The following is a 17,169-nucleotide window of genomic DNA, read 5'->3' on the forward strand; positions in this document are numbered from 1 at the left end:
ATTGCCTATATTGCAATTTATGTACCAGAAAAGTTCAGAGTGAGGCGGTGAAATCAAAATCTTCAGCAGGAAATGATACAAAGAGAGTGGTGGCGGCGGCAGTTAAATGCAATGAAATACCATGAACTGCAGCATCATAAAGCGAAAACATAAGCGAAATATCAACAAGTAACTCAGAGAATGGGACAATTTACCAAAATTGAAAGAATTTCCAACGACGCCTATTTAAATGGACGATGTAGAGCAAATCAAAATCTCACAAAGACGATGAAAATTCTAAAAATATTAGCAAGGAAGAGAAACAAGAAAATGATTATAACAAAGCCAAATCTGCTGGTCTCTTCGGTTATATTCACATTAAGGAAATGTGAATACATGCTTCAGGGAACGTCCCTATTATGATCGTTGTATTATTTTGTTGGTAACGGGTGCCATGTTTTTGGCCATTTTCGTTTTGGATGGTGCCATGACAGTATTTTATCTGTTTGTACGAGAATTTTACCTATTATGAGACAATAAGTCATGTTACCTCAATGTTTGGTGCACTGGTGGGATTTTTAATTTTACGAAAGGTAAGGATATTTATTATTAATTTAAAAATATAATAAATATTATTTTGATTATATTTATTAATATTAGAAATTATTGTTTTTGTTCGATAATACACTAACTTATTATTGGATTTTGCTCTCCAATAAACACGAGCATAATAACATTATTAACTTGACAGATAATAACTTAAAGATACTAGAAAATTTCGCAATACATAAACAATTTTTTTTCGAACATTCCTATTACTAATTTAAGAAAAATTTAAATTAATGAATTTATCTTCTTAATATTATGTTCTTGTAGGTCTTCCACATGTCCGTGGTTACATTGGCTCTATTAGCATTTTTAAGTGATATTTTCCGCAGTGTTATACAAGGTATGGCATACGCCCCCTGGCATTTATATTTGGCGATAGCAGCAGGTTCTCTGAAGGCTGTTGGTGGACCCATGTGTCGCACAATTGTTTCAAATATTGTTCCGGCCACAGATTTGGGTATGTACAAAATACATGAAAACTGAAATTATCTGCAAATTCTGATTTTATTTTTTATATTGGTTAAAAATCATTTAGTAAATTAAAATTACATATTTTTTTCAAAATGTCTATAACAATAATTTTATTTTTTAATGAAAGTCATGCATAATTTTGTTGAAATTTAGTTATTTTAGTATTATTTTTATTCACAGGTAAAATATTTTCCATTAAAAACATCCTACAGTCGTTGGCGCCCTTTGTTGCTGCTCCCCTTTACACTGTGATCTATAAGGCTTCATTGACCACTTTCCCTGGTCTGTTTAATGTTGTCAGTGCGTCGTTATATTTTATTGCATTTTTATTTATATTGTAAGTATTAAATACACATTCAATATATTTAAAAAATATATATACCTATTTAATTGCTTTAATTTTTCTTTCAGAGTTGTATTCCGTTTTAAGGTAACCTACAAGGATCACTATGGCAAAATGTTAAAATAATATATTAATGATTGTAAATAATGAAATTTGTTGTACATATGTATTATTAGAATATTAAATTATATATCAATTGTTATTATATTTTAATAAATGTAATTAAAAATATTATTTATAAAAAAAATCAAATGTTTTTGTATCCCTATTAAATTTGCCCGTTCAAAATTGAATTCTATTTAGATTTTTTATTTTCACCCGTCTGTCTGTTGTCAATATAAATCGTCTGTCAATATAAATCGCAATATTTAAATTAGAGTTTTAAAATATTTCCCACACACCTATGGGGCTGTAAAAAGATCCCTAACAATTAGGGTTGCCAGATTTCGATTCACAGATTGCTAGACATTGTGTTTTATAAAGCTGTAAAAAAACTGGGCATAAAACATACTGAGATGGATATTCAAAATACGCCATGGTTAATATTTGGTCGAAAGATTTGACACCAAATAAAGAAACTTAAATATCAAATATAGGAAATCCTTAGAACACGAAAATACAAGCAAGGAGTAGTATGTGCAAAAATTCAAAACTCAATCTTAAATATTGCGAGCCAAAGACGGACATGGCTAAATCGACATAACATTTTAATCTGATCAAGAATATGGGGTCCCATGGAATATTTCGACGTGTTATAAACGAAATGTATCCACATCATGGCGGAGATTATATAAAAATGTGCATTCGGTGATGGCCAACACGATCTGTGAAAGATAAAAATCTATATTTTTTTTAATTCTCTCAGAAGCAAAAATACCCTTTTAATTAGCCACAATTTATCATTTACTTCACTTTCAAAACAGGTTTTTTTCATAATAAAAACTCAATAACCTTGAACTATTCGTTCTAAAAAATAACAGATATTATACAAAAAATGGAAAAATATATTTACTAAAATTGTTTTTATTGTTTCTTTTTAAAAATAATTAAAAAACTATGTATATATGAACATTCAATGTAAATTACACAAATTGCTATTTCTTTTTAATTGCATACTTAAAATATTCGGAAGACTCAAATGTTAATCATCACATATCAAAATGAGAACATTTGATATTTCATTTTTTCTATTATATAAAAAAACCCCAAACAATTGTCTATAAATAATAATATAAATTGATACATATAGTATATAACAAATATATCGATATGTAAGAGGTAATTTATAACATTTGGTTTATATATATACAAAAACTCAAAAGGTACTTTTGCAAACGAAAAATAAAAAAAAAAATCACTGTCCATTATAAATACAAAATTGTTGCTAGCTATTTAAAAACAATATTAGATTTTAGTTTAGCTACTAATAGCCTGATAGGTAGCTGTGTGACCCAAAGATTTTTGTATGCCAAATATAATTCTGAAAGAAAATATAAATATTAATAAAAAAGTGATTAAAATAAGTGGTTTAAATAACTTACGATATAAATGTAAAACATAACAAATATAAACCAGCGCTTATAAAGTTAAATAAGCCTGGATGATAAGCCAAGGTGGCATTGTATACAATTGTATATAAAGGTGCGGCAATGAGAGGCGATAATGATTCCAACGAAGTGGTTAAGGCAAATATTTTACCTAGAAAAAAAACAAATTATGATCCAAATTAAAAAAATGTTATAGAGTAATAAAAAAACATTTTAAATACAATTATTTTAGATCAATTACTATTTTTTGATCGGATTTATTAGTTTTCTTTTTTACTTACCAACTTCAGTGGCTGGGGCAACATGAGATAGTATGGCTCTGGACATTGGTCCCATAATGCCACGCATTAAACCCAAGGTAAGACCCACATACAATTCCCACCAATATATTGCAGTGGCTCTAACCGTACTTTCCAATACACAACTTGCTATGGCAATCATGTTCATTGAGGTAATGGAAAATTTCAATAGCTAAAACAACAACAATATTGACAATTAATGAAAAAATCCTTAAAAAATTATAAATTAAAATCTTACCCTCCTCAATACAAACATGCCCAAAACACTGCCAATGATTTGCACCACAATACGAGCAGCATTAAACATACTAAAATCCTTCAAAGTCCATTCGAATTGTTTGCGTACATACAAATATGTAACATTCGAATCACCTTCCATTGTAAAAATGGCTATTGTCAGTGCCATCATTGTTAACCAAATAATGGAACGATCGTAGTTGGGACGTCGTTTAAGGCAAGTCCTCACCAAATCCTTAACCAAATCGAAACGGAAAAATTCTCTAATTTTGGACTAAAGAAGAAAAACAAATATAAAAACTGTGAAATTAAATGAATAATAATGAAGTAGTATTTGCTTACCCCAGAATGTATTTGATTAGGTCGTAGACTTTCAATTACAAATATTGCAACATAAATTAAAGCCAATAGCATTAGACCTGATGATATGGCAAATACAGTTACAGTATTTGTGGCAGCATATAAATAACCACTAACAACATTGCCGATCATCATGCCTGTGCACAGAGAGGCTTCATTTAATACCATTCTAGAAATTATTTACAAAACACATAAACACAGAATTATTAAACAGTTATATACATTTTTTTAATAAATTAAACTTACCTTAAAGCTCTTGCCTTTTCTTTGGCCACATCCGATATATAACAATAAATTCCGGTGATTAAGGCACATGTTCCACCACTCAATACCGAGGGCACTGAACTCAACAGAAATACCCAAGGACTTATAACAGTTTTGGTGGCAATAAAACTTAGAATTGTTAATATTATGGAACCAGTGAGATAACCTTGAATATAATGAAAAAAATATATATATAGTAATCCAACAATTTTTTTTTTTAATTTCCAAACACACCTGTAAATGTGGTTAAAACAATTGGCCTGCGACCAAATTTATCCGACCAGGGACCAATAAATAAACTAACAATTGCTGGTATTATACTTTCCAGCAGGGAACGGGCCATTAATATTCTAGCAACATAGGGTTGGACCTGGGTTTCTATGTGCTTTAAATAAATAGAAAATAAAAAAAAAATAATTAAAATATATTTAAATCTATTGTCTAGATAAAGTATTTTGTTTTTATTTACTTTTGTATTATTTAACAATTAGAGATAAACAACCCTTTTTATTGCAATTATTTTTTTGTTAAATTTTATTGATAAAATTGGCTTAACGTAGTATGATTCATACCATTCGATTTGTCAATTAAATGTTTATAGTGACAATAAATAAATAAAACATAAATTTCACATTGAACATAACACAACATAATTTTACTAGTTAATTGATTTGTTTATATATTTGTATTTTGCGTGACATTGCATTTTGAGAATTTGTAATAAAACTAGGCTCATTTTTTATAATTAATTTATTCAACAAAAAGAGATAAGAATATAGAACTAGTTATGATAACAACAACAATAGTAAACATGAATAATAGAAAACATCAAGTGTACGCCCCAGATTTCCTATTCACATTCTATGTCAAAATGTAAATCTAAGAATGGGACTTTAAAACAATGGAAATATGGAAAAGAAGCAGTGACAATAAAATGCACATTTAATTGCAATAATAAACAAAGAAAACTAATTAATTATAATTGAGAAAAAAATTATGAGTATTATCAAACTATATTAATAGGAAAAACATGATTTAATTTTTTATAGGATTTTCAATCGACAATAATTCCTTTATATTTTCAACCTTGAATTTAACTATTAAACTGAAAAAGGGATGGCAGTGTCATCATTATAAGTTTTTTATTTTAGATGCAAATTGTTTAGGAATTCATCAAAAACATTCAAAATAAAAACGAATACAATTTTAAAACTAATAAACTAATTTTCTGTGTCATTATCCACAAATAGAAACGTTAACTACCAAAATGTTTGTAGTAGATGTTAAATAACAAAATCAAAACAATTATATAGCTATTTGTTATACAAAAAATTTCCACTACATCATATGTCGAGGGAATTGCTAAAATTGAATTTCGACGAGTTTTTATGTTCATAGAAGCTGGGATCGATGTTGTTGATCTAAGGCCGAAGGTCATAGTCTTGAATGGTTTTTCTGAGGTTAACATTTTCAAATTTATTCTAAGGCCTATCATAGGCTTGGATTTAAAAAAAAATTGCTAAGGCCCTTATATTATGTTTTAATTGTTAATTTAATTTTGAGTTGCGTTTAATTGTTGCTTTTTCATTTAATTGGAGAGATTTTTGTTTGGAATTTTCCAAATACTTATTACATAATAATAAAGATAAAAAAGCGAAAACCGCAACAAATTTGCATTATTATCATTTAATGCGGTTGCAGGAAATGGTACGATAAACACCCTTTAATATTTTTTACAAGTGGCATGTAACTACTTGACACTCTGTAATGTCTATCTATTAAAAGATAAATGTATGCAAACACATTTGTGGTATATTATATATATTTTTATTTTCAAAACTTACTTGGACCTCTTCGGTTTCGCGTTCAACGCCTAACAATGGTGCACATTGGGTTTCATTGTACTCGAAAACGTAAATGCAGGTTTGATATAGTAATTGATTTTGATAAACAGTTCCTACAAAACAAATGATAATGGATCGTGACGAAATTCGAAATTAAAAAAAAAATTAACTTTGTTCTTACCAGATAAATACATTGCTAGAAATACTAAAAATACTGCTGGTTCCAATATAAAAAATCGATGTTTAATCACCGGTTGGCCCTCAACAGATGGAGGCAGTGTTGAATTGGAATTATTGTCATCATTTTTGCCTGGAATCGATTCGGTGGTCGTTGAAGTTGCATCTCTATTTTGGGCAATTTCATTGTCCAATGAGGCTTCTTCATCATTGGGATCGTATAATCTTTCTTCGTCGTTATGCATTTTGATGTGAACTCTCTTTACTTTGAAAACAATTTAGAATCTAGCACACATACATTTGCCTGTTTTTTTATCTTTAAACAAAGAACTTGTTTTGTTTTGTATTTTATTCATTTACGTTTTTGTAGTTCGTCGTTATTTCATTGTACAAAACTTTAATTGTTCATATGCAATAAAAGTATATATTAATGCATTGTGATAATTAAAACGTAGCCTCTCTGTTTATCGAAATTTAATCAAAAATTCGTTTTCAAAATATTCCGTTTTTATCAACTAAAATAAAAATTAACTAAATTCCGTTGGATTTAGTTAGACATGACTTGCTTTGATCGTTTATGACAATTGACACGATCTTCTTCTCTCACTGATCACTTTCTCTTTGACTTTTACACTAAACACATAACTATTATAACAAAAAACCAGAAAGAGGAATTATTTGTTTATTAACACTTTACAAATTTAGCATATTTAACTTATTTCAATGAATCACGGCACACTACTGTTCTCCCATCTCATTATTTTTGTTATTAAGTGTGTTATTTGTGACTGTTTGTTTTCTTTTTTGAGGAGTTATCAATTGTGTCATTCATGCTCAACGAAATGGTTCAAATGAACTACTCAAAGAATGGGATGAACTGAACTACATACATTTCATTATTTTTTTTATATTTATTATTCGTTGATTCTTTTTTTAAATAAATGTCATTATTTATTAAAATATCGTCATGTTTCTGTATAATCCGATTTAAATGATCCAAAAATATAATAATAATAGAATAAAAACACATTAGGCCGAGTGGTAATCCTTGCCTTGTGATTACCAAATTTAGTACTCTCGAGTAATCACTTTGTCAATGAAATGCAATCAGTCGTTAGTTGGCAGCATTGTTTGCTCCCCTTCAAATTGGAATTTCGCGTCATTTTTGTTAGAAATTGTGTTTCGTTTTTTGTTTTGATATTAATGTATAGAAATAAATGTGTAATGTTCCTTAAAATGTTTAAAACTAAAGATAAAATGTGTCTGAAGAATTATTTGTATGCAATTCGTGTGTTTCTTTTGTCTTTACAAAGGTTTTTGCCTATTATGTTTGGTGTTGTTGTGTGTGTGTGTATGTGTACGGTGCTTTGTTGTTGTTGGGGAAAACGATTCTTGCTCAATTTTGATCCGAAATCGTAATACAAGAGTATTTTTGTTGCTGATTGATTTTGTGCCAAAAATGTAATTTTTTCTAGACAAAAATTTATTATGCGCGAATGACGTTGCTGATGCCCCTGGACATTTGTTAACTTCGATAAAAGAGGTAAGTCTGTTTTTGCTGCATTAAATTTGAAATATTTAATAACGTTTTATGAAATTTCTTTGCAGCTAACAAAAACCCGTTTCTGTTTTCAGTGGTAAGTTGATTTTGATTTTTTTTTGCTTCAATATCAATCCATCAACGACACATGTGATCAAAATTTAGCATATATACCACAGTTTTGATGAATTCTAAATAGGTTTTGATTTTTTTATATTTTTACTATAAATTTAATTCCAACATGCAATCGGTGAAATTAATTAATTTTTAATTAATTTTGTCATAGCATAAATATCAATTTCGATTTTTTACAATAATAGACAAAAATTGGTTTTTATTGTAGTCAGTTAATGTAATCGTTAATGTGGGATCTTTGTTAAATTGGACAAGGCCAAGTATTTTTTAATCGAAACGTGTAGAATATAATTAATATTTTTGTATATTTATCTCAACTATCCCCATTCGACTTTTAAAACCCTATTTTTCAAACATTGGAGTCACCCTGTTACAGACATTTGTGGACAGCTGATTAATCAGCAGAAATTGGTTTTTAAGTCCCTACATTTTATTTGTTTTGATCCAATTATTTATCCGTCTACTATGTTCGCCTTCTTCTATTTCTGACATCAACGGCGTTCACATTGTAATGTAGACTTTGTAATATTAAATATACGTCATACGTGTGGTTTCGTGTGTGTTATTTTTTTCCTAAAGTTAAGTTTTATTTACAGTCACCACGTATTAATTGTTAAAAATAGAAAAATCAAGAACAGGAGAAAATATAAAAATATTAATTTCCTTCAGAAAAGTGTAGACAAAAAACGAGAATAAGATTTGCAAAAGTAAAAGACGCCAACCAACAACAACACCGCCACCACAACCAAACTCAATCAGCAGAAACGATCAAGAACAGCTTTGTTTCGACAGAAAAAGCAACAAGTAAAACCCCATAAAGCTGATTTCACTCAAATCAAAATAAAATGCGAAGAAATGCGTAAGTGAAACACAATTACGTGTAATGGAACAATCCAAGTTCAAATATTTAAATTATCTTCACAAATTTCTAGACGTTCAATTAGCAATCATGAAAATGATGACTATCATCACACATCACCAACACTGCTGTTCACAGAGCCCCCATCAACGTCTACAGGCACGGAAGATTTTCTGCAAATGGAAAGACTGTCAACGCGCCAAAATAAACAACAACACCGTTTTGAGAATACCATAGAGGCCAAAGTTGAACCCGGAGACACTTTACAAGCGATTGCATTACGATTTCACTGTTCGGTGGCAGATATTAAGAGGCTAAATAAAATAGATAAGGACAATGAGATTCATGCACGCAAAGTTGTCAAAATACCCGTCACCGTGCACAATGTCTTATTGGATAATCTGCCCATAGTTCATAAAAGTGGTAACAGCAGTCCGAAAATTAATCAAAAATCTAGTAGTGGTAACGACAGTCGAGACAGTGATAGTGGCCTCAGCAGTATTGTTCGCAATCCTTTGGATGATGCCGAGGCTATGTTGAGTGAAAAATTAATGGTAGCTTCGGTGAATTCATCGAGTCGAGATGGACCATCAACGAGTAGGTGTTTTACCGGAAGAGATGAACATGTCAACAATATTATTATGAATTCGAAACTGAAAGCAACGGCGACGGGTGGTGCAGTCAATATTTACACAGATGAAGGTAAGTGTGACGTATGCTATACGTATATTTGATGGGAGAAATGGTAATTTTTTAATTGAGTGACAAGTGATATGACAAACATACACAATTTTTTGGGGGTTTACGACCTTTGTTGTGATAGTGAGTGGAAGCTGCATATGGAATGACAAGACAATTTATAGTTAGGAAATATTTCAACAAACTTTTGGAATTAAAACGGGTGGCTTTACTTGATATCGATATCGAAAATAAAATCAATATATGAAAATGTTAATTATATAGCTATATAGTCAGTTTATTATATTAAAATATTCTTCGAATACCCCACTAAGTATATCAAGAGAATACTAATTAAAATTCTATAGGTCTGGTAAATGCACATAAGTAAATTCCATCATTTGTGATTTTTTGTAATTGAAGAAAAATGGTTTTTCTTTTAGTGGAACATCTGAAACAAACCAACAGTAATTGAGAGTTTATAGCTATGAAATAAAGTATTAAACCGATTAATAATGTTTAAATAACATTCGGAAAAATGCTGTTGTTATAGGATCAGATTTTTAAAGGTAGATTCCCCTTAAAATTTGTAATCAAGTCTCAGTTCCAGAACCTGTACGAATCTACTATATATTTTTATTTTATATTATTTTCATAAATTTGTATTGTATGCGAAATATACTGAAAGTGACTTTAATTTGTTATATTGACTAACAAAAATGAATGTCTAACAAAAATTGTATATTTATTTCCAATTTTTGGAATTTAAAAAGCATATATCTTCGATTTCGAATTCTCGGGGGTAAAAGGCATGTTCGCATAAATGTTTTAAAATCCAAACCATATACATAACTATACCGAAGATCATTCAAACGAAGTGCCTGTAAATGAGAATATCGTATATCCAATGGATGTATTTGAGAAGATATGTCCTCGTTTAGACAATCTCTACTCTACGATGTTAAGTATTTTCAAATTTGTAGAGACATTTCCATGAGTGTCAACTGTTCTTCGCATTTAGGTTTCAAAAGCATCAAATCCCTCCTTAGAGGTGTACATTAAAATTATTTTTGAATTGCCCTTTATTAATATACTTTCCAATTTCGGGGTATATGGTTCTTTTCAATTTCGCATTAAGTTACTTAAAATATCTTAGACATTCCTATTTTGTATTCCTTTTGGGAAAATTACCTCAGAAGGTTCTTCAAAAGTTTGTTATTTGCAACCCCCATAAGTTATTATACAGTTACTTTTTATATTTGCTTTTAAATAAATATCTGTGAAATATCAACTATTGTGGTAAATTATTTTCCGCAATTTGTTTTTAATAATCTACATTTTAAAATTAGTTTTTCATACCTAAACAAATTATGTTGTTTAAACAAACGCCAAGTCATAATCAAATGACAGCAAATAACGGTAAGTGCAGTGACATCTCTTCTCACTATAAGCCTCTTTCTGTTAAACACGAAAATTATTTTTCTGAATCACCCTGTTGTGAACACAACGACATTTGTTATCATTTCGCGTTACATACCGCCATCAGAGCAGAAAAGAAGAAGCATTTTGACAACCAGTCAAGCACTAAGAAATTTGCCAATTTGTATAGTCATTCTAAAGCCGAAATAAGCGAAAATACAACTTGTTTAATAATTTAATTTTGAGAAAACTCCAACGAGATAAAATTATAAAACAATGCCAGACTATTTGGGAGACGATCAACGTAAAGTAAAACACGAAGAAAAGGAAGAGAAAGAAATAAAATCTTTAGATGAAGGCGATATTGAATTGTTGAAAACTTATGGACAAAGCCAATATCACAAAGCCATCAAAATCATCGAAGAAGACATACAGAAGGCAGTGAAGCAAGTCAATGAGTTGACTGGCATCAAGGAAAGTGACACAGGTTTGGCACCACCAGCCCTTTGGGATTTGGCTGCCGATAAACAAATTTTGCAAAATGAACAACCCCTCCAGGTTGCCAGATGCACAAAGATTATCAATGCCGACTCAGATGATCCCAAGTACATTATCAATGTTAAACAATTTGCCAAATTTGTTGTGGACTTGGCCGATTCAGTAGCTCCAACTGATATTGAAGAGGGTATGCGTGTTGGTGTAGATCGCAATAAGTATCAAATTCACATCCCATTGCCACCTAAAATTGATCCAACTGTCACCATGATGCAGGTTGAAGATAAGCCGGATGTAACCTACAGTGATGTGGGAGGTTGCAAGGAACAAATTGAAAAGTTGAGAGAAGTCGTCGAAACCCCTTTGTTGCATCCCGAAAAATTTGTCAACTTGGGTATTGAACCACCAAAGGGTGTACTGTTGTTCGGCCCTCCTGGTACCGGTAAAACTCTTTGCGCCCGTGCTGTTGCCAATCGTACAGATGCTTGCTTTATTCGTGTTATTGGTTCGGAATTGGTACAGAAATATGTGGGTGAAGGTGCTCGTATGGTTCGTGAACTCTTCGAAATGGCCCGTTCCAAGAAAGCTTGTCTTATTTTCTTCGATGAAATTGATGCCATTGGTGGGGCACGTTTCGATGATGGTGCCGGTGGTGATAATGAAGTACAACGTACTATGTTGGAACTTATCAATCAATTGGATGGTTTTGATCCCAGAGGTAATATCAAGGTTTTGATGGCCACCAACAGACCAGATACCCTAGATCCTGCCCTTATGCGTCCCGGACGTTTGGATCGTAAAGTTGAATTCGGTTTACCCGATTTGGAGGGACGTTCTCATATCTTTAAGATTCATGCCCGTTCTATGTCCGTTGAGCGTGACATACGTTTTGAACTGTTGGCACGTCTGTGTCCCAACTCTACGGGTGCTGAAATTCGTTCCGTTTGCACAGAAGCTGGTATGTTTGCCATTCGTGCTCGTCGTAAGGTCGCCACCGAGAAGGACTTTTTGGAGGCTGTCAATAAGGTCATTAAGAGTTATGCCAAATTCAGTGCAACACCACGTTACATGACCTACAATTAAAAAATTATCATGCCTGTAATCTAAAGAGAAGAGAACTTATTTTTGTCTTTACTTTTTCACAATTAAAAATTTAGTTTTAATCAAACGAAAAGAGCAATTATGAAAGAATCAAATTGCTCGGTAATATATAATTATGGAATTTTTTAAGTATTCAATAAAAAATTTCCTAATAAAAAATAACATGAAATTTTATTATTTTTTTATCGTATGGATAATTTAGTTAATGCGGATATATAGGAAAACGGAGTTATGTTTACAGATCAAACATACACAAGGAGGGTTGTCAGGAAGATTTACTTTTAAATACAGCGACATTCTTATAATTCGTAATGCTTCTACTTTTATTGTTGAGTTTTTCTATGAGGTCTCGATAATTTATTTAAAAAATTGAATATTTAAATATTACCTCTTCATTTTCATATTTAGAATTGGCTGCAACCGATATGAATGATGCCTCGGCCCCGCTGATAACAGACATCCTGGATGATTCTACAAATGTGCCTCATATACATCGAATCAAAGGCCCCTCTTTGCGTGCCATCGATTGGTCCGGTTCAGATTGTGATATGTCATGGATATGTTTATTTGTTGTAATTTTGGCTTTGTGTTTTGTCATACCCCTAGTTTATGTAGTATATATTGCCGAACATGCTCATCACAACATTACGGGATCATCGACAACGGTGGCCTCCGCTGCACATCATTGACATTTTATAAGCATACATTTTACAAAACTCTAGTACTCAGTACATACATAATTGTAATTATACAAAGAAACATAATCATGATACAAAACGAAATGTTGTATTATGGCGTGGCAGTTATTTTATTTATTTTAAACCCAAGCAAAATATCTGATACAATACACAACATTTTTCATCATTCCTCGCGAAATAAAATAGAAGAAAAAGCCAAACCATAATAGGGTTTTTGGCATACAGGATTTTCTTTAAGAAAAAAAAAAACACATTAAATAAAATATAATTTAAATAAATAAAATTCAAAGAAAAAAGAAAATGCCACAATTTTCTCTCTCTGTGGAAAGTGATGACATTTTTTAAATAAACGATTTTAACTACCTTTTTATATACAAAGAAATATTATATAATAAAAAAACACTAAATTTTTTATAAGAACATTTATAATTACATTTGTTTATAAATATTAATTTATTAAAAAAAAGGAATCTACTCGGAACGATTAATTTTAGTTTCTAATTTTAATGGCATTCTATTTTAAATCATAACAAAGAAAAAACTTCCAAACCAAGTGTTTTTAAAACATTTTAAATTAAATAAATTATAACAAATAAACGAAGGTGTATTTTTTATACGCTATAAAATATTTTAAATGTTTGTATTCATACTTATTAATAATTAATTTTTAATTTCTTTGTTTTGTTTTCTTTTTTATTTTATTACTTTTAAGGATATATTCAAAATAAAATCAAGACAATTCGATAACTCATCAATAAAACAATTCAAAACCATTTAAATTAAGCAAAAGTCAACATTCAAAATTCAATTCATTCATCATGGTGTATTCAAGATCAACAATCAAATAATTAAGAAACAGACTTTTTGCAAATATTAAAGATTTCAGCAACAATATAAATCAGGTAAGATATTTTTACTATTATAAGTAACAGATTTTATTTTTCGTAGTTAACAATTATAACATTCTATAATATTTTAATCTCAGATTTGTTTATATTCAAATTGTGTTTTTGAAATTCAAATTTATATTGTTTTAATATATTTTTAGGATGATAATTTCTTGCTAAGTTTTCAAATTATTCATCTGTTAAATGTTTATTTGTTTATAATTCGAAAGCATATTTTTAGGAGATGAAATTTTGATTAAGTTCGGAATAAGCAGGTCCTCGATAAATGTCGTACCTATAAACATTTTGTTCCGCTCGATACAAGGTTTTGCACTCAGTCTACTACGACACAAATATGTTTTAGCGGGCAGTAATAGGTTACATGCGTTGCGCTCCACGAAGCGTGTTGGTTCGGTTTTGTTCATGAGCTTGAAAGTTTTGTTCATATCTGTCTTCGAATGCCGGGGCTTTCTCGTCTGTGATATTGCAATTATTCTCGTCTATAAAGGTTCGATTAAACTCAATGATCCTCTAAAAATACAAATGAAATACAAAATACAAATGATTTATGCATGTCCGCCTGTTTGATTTGGCAACTAGGATCTTTGGCATTGATCACGTTTTGTTACAGTTTTTTTAATCGTATTGACTGTATAATTTGGTACTTTGGGTTCCCATTGAATACCAAAAATTAAAAAAATTGGTCAACGTCTGTTGTTGTTGTTGTTGTAAGTCTTACTTGGTCAACGTCTGTAGTTCTCTTTGGATGCCGAATCTTCCTACCAAAATTGTATCATGGCATAACAAGTCATTTATACAGTTTACCGAACGATTTCCGATATTCTAAATATAAAAAGTTTGCCCAACGTTCAACGCGTTTCCTTGTCATACGTACCCATTTGAGCCTAAAAACTCCTCGATTTTTAAATCGTCTATATAAAACCTATATGAACATCGTCTATAAAGGCTCCAATCAGCCCGTCTGAAAAGACTTCGTTAAGTTCGTCTTCAAAGACTCCTTTCACTTCGTCTCCAAACACTTCATTTGGATCGTCTCCAAAGACTGGAGACTTCTTTTCAGGCCGTCTATGAAGAATCCCTTTCAGGTTGTCCCCAAAAACTCTGTTCACATTGTTTCCAAATACTTTTTTCAGTTCATATCCAAAGACTCTCTTCAGCTCTTCTATACAGGCTCCCATTCTGCTCCTCTATATAAAGTCTATTTAAACTCTTCTATAGTGACTTCCTTTCCGGCAGTCTATACAAACTCCCACTACGCTCGTCTATAAAGACTCCCTTTCAGCTCTTGACTTGATAAAAACTCTCTGTTTCAGCTTGTTTATAACGACTCTTTGTTTAAGCGCGTCTATAAAGACTCCTCTTCCATTTTATTTCTTTGTAATATCTTTCAACTCGTCTATAAAAATACCTTTCAGATCGTCGATGAAAACTCCTTCAGCTCTTCTAAAAAACACCCTTCATTTCGTTTATAAAAAATCTCTTTCGCTCGTTTGCGAACGAGTTTTATTCGTTTATCTTTTAAAGGCTTCCTTTCAGCTCGTATATAAAGAGACTCATTTTCCTCGATTCCCCGGGTATCTTCTATAAGAATCTCCCCCGTAATAAAAAATATTTTTAGTTTATATTTTAGATTTTTTTCTTTTAGTTTATTTGGTTATATCTTTGATATTTTTGTTTAACTTAGGCATTGTTGTTCATGAAAGCGTTATTATAATATTTTATTTTCGATATAATGAAAATTAATATGTTTGTTTTGAAACCTTTTTATAATATTAGTTCTATTATAGGTAATATATATATATATATATGTAATGAAAAATTATTACATAAATTAGGCAACAAAACAAAATGATGAAAAAGTTGTTCTATGATTTTGGGGCGGGCGGTGTAGGTAGGGCAGAATGTTAATGTAATTGATTTGATAGATAGATTGTATAGAACTTCTTTTTTTTCATTCATTTTCATAGACTTACACAACTAAATAGATATTTGTTTTAACAAAACTACTATTTAATAATATCATAAATACTTATTTTTAAATTAACAAATATATTTTTTTAACATTCTTTTGTTTTTCTTCTTCAACATCTTTTTTTTTTAATTCTTACAATTTATGTTTGTATGTGGTGGGACAGGGGGGAAGTATTTTTAATGAATACTAATGTGTGACAACGAACGACAGTTGTTTTCTTCTTCTCTTTCTCCTTTCTTTAGAGAAAATTAATGAGGGTTTATATATATATTTTTTTAAATAAATATAACACACAATTTGTTATGGTTATACACAAAAACAAAAAACATTACAAAATACTAACAAAAAATAATAAATTAAAGCGTACAATGGCACCTATTTGTTTTTTTTCGAAATACTTTAAATTTAGTTTTTTTTCCTTTCACCTTGTTTGCAGATCGAATTGTTAATTATTATTTTCTTTACAAATGAAAATAGTATCCAATTCTTTAGAATTTCCTACGCAGTAGTTTTAGTTGTTGTTGTTGTCGAATTTCCTTTCCAAATTAATATTTACTTAAACTTTAAATTTTCAAAGAAAGCAATATTACTTTTAAGGACGCCTTGCCGCACGGGAGTGGTGGGTGTTGTCGCTGTCGTTGTTGCTTTGACTGGTGTGGTGGGAGTATTTGCGGGTGTCGTTGATTTCGGTTGGTCTTTGGTATCATCTGGCGTTTTTCCAGCCGATGATGGATCTCTGTAATGGAGGAAAAAACAACTTAGAAAATCAGACTTTTTCTTGGGAATCTCCCAAAAATGGGATACATTTCTTATGCATTATTAAACTTATATACTAGCCATAGAAGATAACTTACGTTTCCAGAGATGATAAATCAGATGCTATTGTGGCATCTTCCTCTGATTTATCTACCTCGGCTTTTGGACTTTCAATTGGTTTTACAATGGATTTTGTGGGAGTTTTCAATTGTCCGGGTATCGTTTTAGCCTAAAAACAAAAACAACATCTTTAATAACGCCTTATATCATATTTCGAAAAAATCCTCACCTTTCGTGGCCATATTCTTTCGGCTGAATGTTGGGACGATGATGAAGTCATTAAAAAGGCTCTGGCCAAGGCCTTTACCGAAGGCAATGCATGGACCACTTCCTTTTCGATGACAGGTTTATCTGGTTTGTCCTGGCTACATGATGGTTGCTATCATAAAAAAAACAGGAATAAATAAATATTCTTGGC

The 17,169-nt window shown here is 30.7% G+C and overlaps 4 protein-coding genes and 1 pseudogene across 4 annotated transcripts in view; 3 read left to right on the top strand and 2 right to left on the bottom strand.

The window, feature by feature from the left end:
- The first annotated feature begins 242 nt into the window (after positions 1–242).
- On the top strand, positions 243–1,528 carry LOC133325254 (probable peptidoglycan muropeptide transporter SLC46; annotated as a pseudogene).
- A 1,282-nt stretch (positions 1,529–2,810) lies between these two features.
- On the bottom strand, positions 2,811–6,244 carry LOC133325281 (probable peptidoglycan muropeptide transporter SLC46). Its single transcript, XM_061534072.1, has 9 exons — positions 6,135–6,244; positions 5,954–6,066; positions 4,344–4,494; positions 4,092–4,275; positions 3,828–4,014; positions 3,487–3,759; positions 3,231–3,420; positions 2,944–3,100; positions 2,811–2,882 (listed from the first exon to the last, which is right to left on the bottom strand). Exons 1-9 carry the CDS (start codon positions 6,145–6,147, stop codon positions 2,819–2,821), a joined length of 1,332 nt encoding a protein of 443 aa, XP_061390056.1. The 5' UTR covers positions 6,148–6,244; the 3' UTR covers positions 2,811–2,818.
- Positions 6,245–8,650: 2,406 nt separating this feature from the next.
- On the top strand, positions 8,651–13,083 carry LOC133325260 (lysM and putative peptidoglycan-binding domain-containing protein 3). Its single transcript, XM_061534051.1, has 3 exons — positions 8,651–8,664; positions 8,738–9,366; positions 12,766–13,083. The coding sequence occupies exons 1-3, from the start codon at positions 8,651–8,653 to the stop codon at positions 13,044–13,046; spliced, it is 924 nt and encodes a 307-aa protein (XP_061390035.1). The 3' UTR covers positions 13,047–13,083.
- On the top strand, positions 10,961–12,346 carry LOC133325292 (26S proteasome regulatory subunit 7). The gene has a single exon (XM_061534083.1). The coding sequence runs from the start codon at positions 11,038–11,040 to the stop codon at positions 12,337–12,339; it is 1,302 nt and encodes a 433-aa protein (XP_061390067.1). The 5' UTR covers positions 10,961–11,037; the 3' UTR covers positions 12,340–12,346.
- Positions 13,084–16,426: 3,343 nt separating the features above from the next.
- Positions 16,427–17,169, bottom strand: part of LOC133325270 (serine-rich adhesin for platelets) — a 103,289-nt gene continuing 102,546 nt past the window's right edge. The window contains exons 14-16 of the mRNA XM_061534061.1: positions 16,981–17,130; positions 16,790–16,920; positions 16,427–16,671 (exon numbers count right to left, since the gene is read on the bottom strand). Of these exons, the coding sequence (XP_061390045.1) occupies positions 16,488–16,671; positions 16,790–16,920; positions 16,981–17,130 (465 nt within the window). The 3' untranslated portion in view covers positions 16,427–16,487. The remainder of the gene's footprint in view (positions 16,672–16,789; positions 16,921–16,980; positions 17,131–17,169) is intronic.

This window comes from Musca vetustissima, unplaced genomic scaffold, assembly GCF_032173495.1.
Source record: "Musca vetustissima isolate MV318-11 ecotype Yass unplaced genomic scaffold, APGP_CSIRO_Mvet_v1 utg16819, whole genome shotgun sequence".
Classification (NCBI taxonomy): Eukaryota; Metazoa; Arthropoda; class Insecta; order Diptera; family Muscidae; genus Musca; species Musca vetustissima.

Excerpts from the sequence above, each read along its gene's own strand:
- LOC133325281 (XM_061534072.1), bottom strand. Across the intron at positions 4,276-4,343 it reads TGTTTTAACCACATTTACAG|GTTATCTCACTGGTTCCATA; the intron begins GTGTGTTTGGAA and ends ATTATATTCAAG. Across the intron at positions 3,101-3,230 it reads TGCCCCAGCCACTGAAGTTG|GTAAAATATTTGCCTTAACC; the intron begins GTAAGTAAAAAA and ends TTTTTTTTCTAG.
- LOC133325292 (XM_061534083.1), top strand. The coding sequence starts at position 11,038 with ATGCCAGACTATTTGGGAGACGATCAACGTAAAGTAAAACACGAAGAA.
- LOC133325260 (XM_061534051.1), top strand. Across the intron at positions 9,367-12,765 it reads CAATATTTACACAGATGAAG|AATTGGCTGCAACCGATATG; the intron begins GTAAGTGTGACG and ends TTTCATATTTAG.